Genomic DNA, 10,072 nt, shown 5'->3' on the forward strand with positions numbered 1-10,072 from the left:
AACAACAGAATACACATTTTTCTCAAGTGCTCAGGGAACATTCTCCAGGATAGATCATATCTTGGGTCACAAAACAAGCCTTGGTAAATTTAAGAAAATTGAAATTGTATCAAGTATCTTTTCCGACCACAATGCCATGAGACTAGATATCAATTACAGGAAAAGATCTGTAAAAACTACAAACACATGGAGGCTAAACAATGCACTACATAATAACGAAGTGACCACTGAAGAAATCAAAGAGGAAATTAAAAAATACCTAGAAACAAATGACAATGGAGACTTGACACCCCAAAACCTATGGGATGCAGCAAAAGCAGTTCTAAGAGGGAAGTTTACAGCTATACAAGCCCACCTTAAGAAAGAGGAAACATCTCGAATTAACAACCTAACCTGCACCTAAAGCAATTAAAGAAAGAAGAACAAAAAATCCCCAAAGTTAGCAGAAGGAAAGAAATCATAAAAATCAGATCAGAAATAAATGAAAAAGAAATGAAGGAAACAATAGCAAAGATCAATAAAACTAAAAGTTCGTTCTTTGAGAAGATAAACAAAATAGATAAACCATTAGCCAGAGTCATCAAGAAAAAAAGAGAGAAGACTCAAATCAATAGAATTAGAAATGAAAAAGGAGAAGTAACAACTGACACTGCAGAAATACAAAAGATCATGAGAGATTACTACAAGCAACTCTATGCCAATAAAATGGACAACCAGGAAGAAATGGACAAATTCTTAGAAATGCACAACCTGCCAAGACTGAATCAGGAAGAAATAGAAAATATGAACAGACCAATCACAAGCACTGAAATTGAAACTGTGATTAAAAATCTTCCAACAAACAAAAGCCCAGGACCAGATGGCTTCACAGGTGAATTCTATCAAACATTTAGAGAAGAGCTAACACCTATCCTTCTCAAACTCTTCCAGAATATAGCAGAGGGAGGAACACTCCGAAATTCATTCTACGAGGCCACCATCACCTTGATACCAAAACCAGACAAGGATGCCACAAAGAAAGAAAACTACAGGCCAATATCACTGATGAACATAGATGCAAAAATCCTCAACAAACTACTAGGAAACAGAATCCAACAGCACATTAAAAGGATCATACACCATGATCAAGTGGGGTTTATTCCAGGAATGCAAGGATTCTTCAATATACGCAAATCAATCAATGTGATAAACCATTAACAAATTGAAGGAGAAAAACCATATGATCATCTCAATAGATGCAGAGAAATCTTTTGACAAAATTCAACACCCATATATGATGAAAACCCTGCAGAAAGTAGGCATAGAGGGAACTTTCCTCAACATAATAAAGGCCATATATGACAAACCCACAGCCAACATCATCCTCAAAGGTGAAAAACTGAAAGCATTTCCACTAAGATCAGGAACAAGACAAGGTTGCCCACTCTCACCACTCTTATTCAATATAGTTTTGGATGTTTTAGCCACAGCAATCAGAGAGGAAAAGGAAATAAAAGGAATCCGAATCAGAAAAGAAGAAGTAAAGCTGTCACTGTTTGCAGATGACATGATACTATACATAGAGAATCCTAAAGATGCTACCAGAAAACTACTAGAGCTAATCAATGAATTTGGTAAAGTAGCAGGATACAAAATTAATGCACAGAAATCTCTGGCATTCCTATATACTAATGATGAAAAATCTGAAAGTGAAATCAAGAAAACACTCCCATTTACCATTGCAACAAAAAGAATAAAATATCTAGGAATAAACCTACCTAAGGAGACAAAAGACCTGTATGCATAAAATTATAAGACACTGATGAAAGACATTAAAGATGATACAAACAGATGGAGAGATATACCATGTTCTTGGATTGGAAGAATCAACATTGTGAAAATGACTCTACTACCCAAAGCAATCTATAGATTCAATGCAATCCCTATCAAACTACCACTGGCATTTTTCACAGAACTAGAACAAAAAATTTCACAATTTGTATGGAAACACAAAAGACCCCGAATAGCCAAAGCAATATTGAGAACGAAAAACGGAGCTGGAAGAATCAGGTTCCCTGACTTCAGACTATACTACAAAGCTACAGTAATCAAGACAGTTTGGTACTGGCACAAAAACAAAAAGATAGATCAGTGGAACAGGATAGAATGCCCAGAGATAAACCCACGCAAATATGGTCACCTTATCTTTGATAAAGGAGGCAGGAATGTACAGTGGAGCAAGGACAGCCTCTTCAGTAAGTGATGCTGGGAAAACTGGACAGGTACATGTAAAAGTATGAGATTAGATCATTCCCTAACACCATACACAAAAACAAGCTCAAAATGGATTAAAGACCTAAATGTAAGGCCAGAAACTCTCAAACTTTTAGAGGAAAACAGAGGCAGAACACTCTATGACATAATCACAGCAAGATCCTTTTTGACCCACCTCCTAGAGAAATGGAAATAAAAATAAACAAATGGGACCTAATGAAACTTCAAAGCTTTTGCACAGCAGAGGAAGCCATAAACAAAACCAAAAGACAACCCTCAGAATGGAAGAAAATATTTGCAAATGAAGCAACTGACAAAGGATTAATTTCCAAAATTTACAAGCAGCTCATGCAGCTCAATAACAGAAAAACAAACAACCCAATCCAAAAATGGGCAGAAAACCTAAATAGACATTTCTCTAAAGAAGATATACAGACTGCCAACAAACACATGAAAGAATGCTCAACATCATTAATCAATAGGGAAATGCAAATCAAAACTACAATGAGATATCATCTCACGCCAGTCAGAATGGTCATCATCAAAAAATCTAGAAACAATAAATGCTGGAGAGGGTGTGGAGAAAAGGGAACACTCCTGCACTGCTGGTGGGAATGTGTACAGCCCCTATGGAGAACAGTATGGAGGTTCCTTAAAAAACTATAAATAGAACTACCATATGACCCAGCAATCCCACTACTGGGCATATACCCTGAGAAAACCAAAATTCAAAAAGAGTCATGTACCAAAATGTTCATTGCAGCTCTATTTACAATAGCCCAGAGATGGAAACAACCTAAGTGCCCATCATCGGATGAATGGATAAAGAAGATGTGGCACATATATACAATGGAATATTACTCAGTCATAAAAAGAAACAAAATTGAGCTATTTGTAATGAGCTTGATAGACCTAGAATCTGTCATACAGAGTGAAGTAAGTCAGAAAGAGAAAGACAAATACCGTATGCTAACACATATATATGGAATTTAGGGAAAAAAATATGTCATGAAGAACCCAGGGGTAAGACAGGAATAAAGACACAGACCTACTGGAGAACGGACTTGAGTATATGGGGAGGGGGAAGGGTGAGCTGTGACAAAGCAAGAGAGAGGTATGGACATATATACACTACCAAATGTAAGGTAGATAGCTAGTGGGAAGCAGCCGCATAGCGCATAGCACAGGGATATCAGCTCGGTGCTTTGTGACCGCCTGGAGGGGTGGGATAGGGAGGGTGGGAGGGAGGGAGATGTAAGAGGGAAGAGATATGGGAACATATGTATATGTATAACTGATTCACTTTGTTATAAAGCAGAAACTAACATACCATTGTAAAGCAGTTATACCCCAATAAAGATGTTAATAAAAAAATAGTGACAATACCAATTGCTGGTGAAGATCTCTCACATAGTGATGTTGGGATAGAAAATGGTACAGAAAGTTTGGAAAAGAGTTTGACAGTTTCTTAAAAATAATTAAACCAACATTTATCATAGGACCTAGCAATCGTACTCCTGGGCATTTATCCCAGAGAATAAAATCTTATGTCCATGCAAATTACCTGCATAGAAATGCACACAGTCATTTATTTGTAATAGTCAAAACCTGGAAACAACCAAAATGTTCCTCAATAAACATTAATCAAACTTTTGTCTATCCATACCATGGAAGATTGCTTAGCAATAAAAAAAGCAAACTACTGATACAGGCAACAACTTGAATGGATCTCAAAATCATTTTGCTGAGGGAAGAAAAGCCAATCTCAAAAGGTCACGTACTGAATGAGTGCACATACGCAACATTCTCAAAATGACAAAAATACGGAAATAGAGACCAAATTAGTGGCTGATGGGTTAGAAATTTTGGAGGAGGGGAATCTTCATGGTGATAAAACAGTTCTGCATCTCAATTATAGTGGTCATTACACAGATCCACACATGACAAGATGATGTGGAGCCACGTACACACACTGTACCAATGTCAACTCCTGGTTTGATACCCACGAATTGTGTGACTGCACTACCTTTGCAACTTCCTGTGATTTTATAATTATTTAAAATAAAAACTTTAAAAATATATTACAGTATGTTTCCTACTGGAATAACAAACATCAACACTCACTTCCAATATCAGGCCTCAGCTTCTTATCATATTCTCTCAGCAACTTGTTGAGAATAAGAGTCACATCTGTATCTTGGGATTTTGGAGCCAAGACCCACTTTTGGTTTGATGAAGAATCTTCATATTCATCCTCTTCCACCTTTCTGGATCTGTAATTACGGCACAAAGTATGACATATAAGTTGTAGCAATGGCTCCAGGAAGTGTCAAGCTTTGGCTCACCCAAGCACCACTGAAATAGGTAGAAAGGCCCTAGTACACTCATCCCAACCAATAGATTATCTCTAAAATTAAAAAAGTAAAACAAAACACAAATAAGAAAGAATCCAACAAGAATGATAGTACTATTAACATAGCATGATGTTTTCATTAAATGTCACAAAATGATTCCATGTCCATGTTAAACCATAGACATCATAATAACTCAATGCATGAAGGCCAACCAGCAGAGTCAGCCTTCCTTGGATCAACCTTGAGAACCTCTGAAGGTCAAGGCACAAACATCTTGCTGTTTCCACTCCCCACTGCCAAGACCTCATTTTAGTTGAAGGTAAGAACAGCTTCTTCAGAATGCACTCACTGAAAATTGTTGAATCTGACACTGTGCTTCTCATGGAGACTAGCACCTTTGGTCTAGGCAGACACAGGGATACGAGGAGGTGGTATGCTTGGCCAGCACCCATGTGGGGTGCCAACGAACAGCGATATTGGTTGGTAAACACCCTCTGGTGATTTTACATGCCTCCTACCACACAAACTGATTCATCTCTTACAGAGCAGGCTAATACAGACATTAAAAATCAAAACCTTTCTAATATGTCTTTACCATTTGGCCCTTTAATAAATGTGTCCAAATGAACGCTGAGCATATCTGAGTCTCTCCTGAGCAGGGCTGAGCCTGACAGGCGCCTCTCCTGGGTGATACATGCTCACAGGAGTACTCGAATGGAGAGGTCTCAAAATGACAAGCTAGCTTCCTTAGTGAGTGAGGCCATCTCAGCAACACAGCCATCCAGGCCTGAAAAGAGCAGAGTCTTCTCTTCAAAGTAGCACTTCCAGGGGGCCTGCCATTTACCGGGGCAAAAAAGCTCATCACACAAACAAGCAACCTTCTTCCTTTATGGCTTGTCAGTGGGTGCACCGTAATGACTTTTTTTCTTCACAAAAGAGAACAAAATATAGAACAGAAAATTGCATTGAGGTTTATTTGTCCTGAGTATGAGCTCATTTCTGATTAGCTTCCCAGATGGGAGCCAAAATGGCAACAACATCTCAGGGCAGTTGTGTTCTGGGATGTGTGTCTTTAAGTTAGTTTTTAGAATGGTCTAAATTATCTGTAATGAACATGAAATAAATGAAAAGAATAAACTTTTTAAAGTTTATTATCTCTACTTTGTCTAACGCCTCAGAATCATATATATATACTTACATAATATAACATGTAACTATAATATATAACATCTGTATAATCTATGTATGTGTCATATGTACATGAGTCTTTTTATGAGTGTTAACTAGCCTTAACATAGATCAGAACAGTGTCAGTCTAGTCCTATATGAATATATACACTTACATGAAGTTTTGATAATAAATATATGGCATATATCTCAAAGATTGACATCTTTTAATTTTTTCCTTGGCTGATATTAAACTATAATTCTATTTCTTGACTGGAAGTTTAGAATAAATCATCCATAGGAACTATAAGTTGCCGTGGATTTTTTTCACACTGAATATTCACCATCAATAGGAACTTGTAAAATTTGGGACACATATTCAAGAACTGATATACTTCATTTCATTATTTGTAAGCCTGATGTTTTATAAATAACACTACAGAATTTTAAATGCAGAATATTTTATTTTATCAGGAATATTGTCAGGAATGTTAATTTTATCATCTTACAAAAAAGTGGGTGGAAGCAGGTTCTGCAGGACATGGATTGCTGGGAGCCAACCATTGCCCACAGGACCTGGCAATTCAGTCCACAGCAAAAACACTTGGGAGACTATGGACTATCTGTCTATCTGTCTCTCTAGACAGATCACCTGGGAGGATCACATACAGCATCCTCAGGACTCCTTCCAACTCGCCCACAGTGCGGTCCTCTCTTCCTCTGCTGTCTGTCTCTTCCCCTCCCCTCCCCTCCCTCATCCCCAGAGACAGCTCAACAGCACAGACCAGACCATGCTCTCCATGCCCTGTATCTTCTCTTGCCCCAACACTCATATGTTCACAGAAGGAGCACACTAACTCTTCATCAGTTTTCTGTATACACAGCCTTAGTTTCTGAAAAATACTTTGAGCTATGTCAATAACAGGTATTATGAGACTAATTCTCCCTCTAGCAGTCAAGTGGTGATGAGAGGGTTTTCCTGAAATTGCATAAGCTTCTTAGCTCAGTGTAGGTGAGGGAGGAGACAAAGAAAGGAACAGCTGCAGCATCCTCTCCTGCCCCTTCCCCTTCGGGAGGTAAAAATGGGACACTCGTGGCTCTGTGGCTGGGTTGGGGGGGACAGCGGGCAGCACACAGGCAGCGATGCTCTGGGCCGACACTGGGCTCCTCCCAATCTTGATGCCATGTCAGTTTGCTGCAGGACTTCAGAGAATGAAATCGAAGCTTCCCAGTGCTAGTGCCGGACCACCAGCCCAAAGGAAAATCCTCCCTTTGATGAAAACCCAATCTCAGGGACTCACCAGAACGTGAATAAAACAAAAATGTTCTATTTTTCTAAATTCTAAGTGGGTTATATATAATCTTCATCAGTGTTATGTTATCAGGATTGTTGGGTCCTAAACACCATCATTACATTTTTCTTAAAAACAAATTGGTGATGTAGTGACAGCTCAGCCATCATATAGTATTTTCATGTCTTACATATTCTCTTCAGCTACAAGGACAGAGACAAAGTTGGATGTATCTATAAACATAAAAAGGAGCTCCTGAACCTCAGAAAGCAGTTAGCCATCCGCTTATGGTATCACCAAGGTCCAGGTGTGACTTAATGTGTTTTAATGTAGAATAAGCTCCTCCATAGGTGTCAGAATGGGTTATTTTCTCTCCACGGAGCTGCCAAGCCATCACCATGGAGCACAACTGTCAGAGCCTTCTCTAGGGCTCTTCAACACCAGGAAGGCATGCCAGAGTGCAAATGAGAACCCTCTCAGACTTAATAACAGTTTTGAAAGGTGATGCTGGACATCAGATTACTTTACATGTCTGTAAAACCCATTCAAAGAGCAAAGACACTTTCAAAGGAGAGGTATACAGCAACAAAATTAGTTTAAAACTTGGATTTTTTTCAACTGATATGCAACCTCTATTATCAAGGCCATGGAATCAACCCAGACATAGAACATATTAAAGTTGTTACACCTGCCTTGGCAAAATGAAAGGATGAAGAATCCCCAGAGATTGTATGTGTGTTTGGGAATCCCTAGACACCTGAGCACTTCAAGTTAGCCACCCAGATACCTTCCTACTAAGCACATAAAGTAATGAAGACAATAGCGGGTTTCCTTCTAACGTGTATCTATAAACAGCTGATTATCTAACCCTGAACTGCAGGTCACTGCATCCAGTCGGTGGCAATAGGCAGGTCGATTAGATATAACCTCAGATCTGTATATGACCTGGGACCTCCACATTGTGCCTGGTGTTGTCTGCTTCTAAAAAGAGATACATCCAGGCATGATCAACCTCAGAGAGTGCACTCCTATCTCCCTTCCCAGCTAGCTCCTTAGACAGGAAGAAACTTCAGTTGAAGGCCCAAGGAGTGTGCAGCCTGATTGGAAGAGCTGCCATGAGTCTGCCTTCCCCAGCACACACAATCTGCCTTTCTCACTCTCAACTCTTAGCAAAGACCAGCAGTGTGCGGTGGGGAGGGCCAGGACTTTCTTCCTCAGGGTCTGTCAAAGGTAGGGAGGGAGAACTATGACCCATTCACATTCACGTCTTGTAGGATTTGTTAATGTACCTTCCTAGTTCTTTGGTACTTCACAAATGTGAATGAACATGCAAGACCTCCAGGTATTGCCTATTAACAACTGCAGGGTTTATAGCCCACAGGAAGGCTCTCTAGTTTTCTAGCTCCCAGATCTAGGAAATAAAGATGGTGTCAAAACAAAAGTGTTTTGGGGGTAGGGATGCCCTGAGATTCTTGGGGTGGTGAGCGGGATGGGAGGAAGGGAGCTGCTCTAATTTGTAAAGCACAGGGCAGTCTTCAAGTTCTGGGCTACAGATCTAGCCCGAGACAGAATTAAAGGAACCAAACCCAGAATCTCCAGTTATATTCACAGCAACAGTGTTTAACCCCTCTGGTCTCACTGTCTTTCCACCCTCATGAGCCATCTTCATCTCTTCCTGGAGCATTTCTAAGCTCCCATTAGGTGGTTGGTGTCCTGGGAGGAAGGTTGGGGTATCTATGGTGAGGTAATTTCTTACAGTTACTAGGTAGATAACATTATCAATTTCAACATGCTTGCTTTATAGGGGTAGGTTTGTGCATGCTCCCGTGTGTGAAAGTGGCTCATGTAGAAGGGGTGCATATGTGTACTGTGCGTGTGCTCGCAGGACCTGGGAAGAAAATCCTTTCTGAGAAGCAGGGCTCTCAGCTGTCCACCTTGCCCCAGTCCTCCTCCACCTGCCTCCAGCCCGGCTGCTCCTCACAAAGACCGGTTTAAACTGGGCAGGTAGGAAACCGTAACTCCTGGGTCTTGGGAAATTTCAGTGATGAAAATGATACAGAATGTTGCTGTGTGTGCTGTGTGTGTGTGTGTGCGCGCGCGCGCGCACAGCGCTGAAACACTTGGGGGAGGGGTAGGAGGTAGACACAGGCTTTCCCCTATGATGTTGGTTTTCAAAACCACCAGATCCTAAAAGCTTCAGGAGAAGAGCCCATTAATCTCAGAGTCCCCATGTTTCAGGCTGCAGAGAAGGCTGCAGTCGCCCAGCCCGGAGAGGCAGATGGCCATGTCCGGGGTAGATGGGACAGGTAGGGTGCCGGCCGACTTCCCGTCTCCTCCCCGCGGCCCTGGCAGGATATGCCGCAGCCCAGACGACGGACGGCGAGGCGCGCCGGCGACTTGGGGCCGGGGGACAGCGCCCCCCGCCGCCCTCCCTCCAGTCTCGGAGCCTCCGGAGATGCGGAGCCCGGGCGCCACTTACCGTGCGTGCAAGCCCGAGAACAGGCAGAGGATCAACAGCAGCTTTGGGGCCATGGTGCCGTGGAACGTGGGGCTCAGGGTCCGAGGCCTCGGGCCGCGCGCGGCTTCCTCCGGGTCGGGCCTCGCCTCCGCCGGTTCTCCGTGCCCTCGCTGCCTCCGATGTCGCCGAACGTGGCGCGACTCGGGTGCCGGGCCGCCGCGGCGGGACAGGTGCGGGCTCTGGCGGCCGGCCGCGCCCCCGACGGCCGGCGGGTCTGCGCGCGGCTCCGCCTGGCTCACGCGGGACACCCGGTCCCCGCGGCGCACAGCCCCCGCCCGCGCACCGGCGCCAGGTCCGCGCAGCCAGCAGGCGGGAGCAGGTGGCTGCGGGCGGTCCCTGGCCCAGAAGACCCGCGGCCCGCAGCAGCCCACCCCGCCCTGAGCCGCGAGCCGCGCAGCGCGCCGCTGCCAGGGCGGTGGGCTCTGCGCGCGCTGTGCGGCCGCCGTGCGCTCCGGGGTGGGGGCGGGGAGGCGGCCGCTACTCTGGCA

At 43.0% G+C, this 10,072-nt stretch overlaps 1 protein-coding gene across 1 annotated transcript in view; it reads right to left on the minus strand.

Moving 5' to 3' along the window:
• The window catches only part of GABRG3 (gamma-aminobutyric acid type A receptor subunit gamma3), a 638,302-nt gene extending 628,523 nt beyond the window's left edge, over positions 1-9,779 (minus strand). Inside the window, exons 1-2 of the mRNA XM_027083245.1 lie at positions 9,546-9,779; positions 4,378-4,526 (exon numbers count right to left, since the gene is read on the minus strand). Of these exons, the coding sequence (XP_026939046.1) occupies positions 4,378-4,526; positions 9,546-9,598 (202 nt within the window). The 5' untranslated portion in view covers positions 9,599-9,779. The remainder of the gene's footprint in view (positions 1-4,377; positions 4,527-9,545) is intronic.
• Between the last annotated feature and the right edge of the window lie 293 nt (positions 9,780-10,072).

The sequence above is a fragment of the Aethalodelphis obliquidens genome, unplaced genomic scaffold (genome assembly GCF_003676395.1).
Source record: "Aethalodelphis obliquidens isolate GAN/ISIS:26980383/991018 unplaced genomic scaffold, ASM367639v1 scaffold49, whole genome shotgun sequence".
In the NCBI taxonomy this organism is placed as follows: Eukaryota; Metazoa; Chordata; class Mammalia; order Artiodactyla; family Delphinidae; genus Aethalodelphis; species Aethalodelphis obliquidens.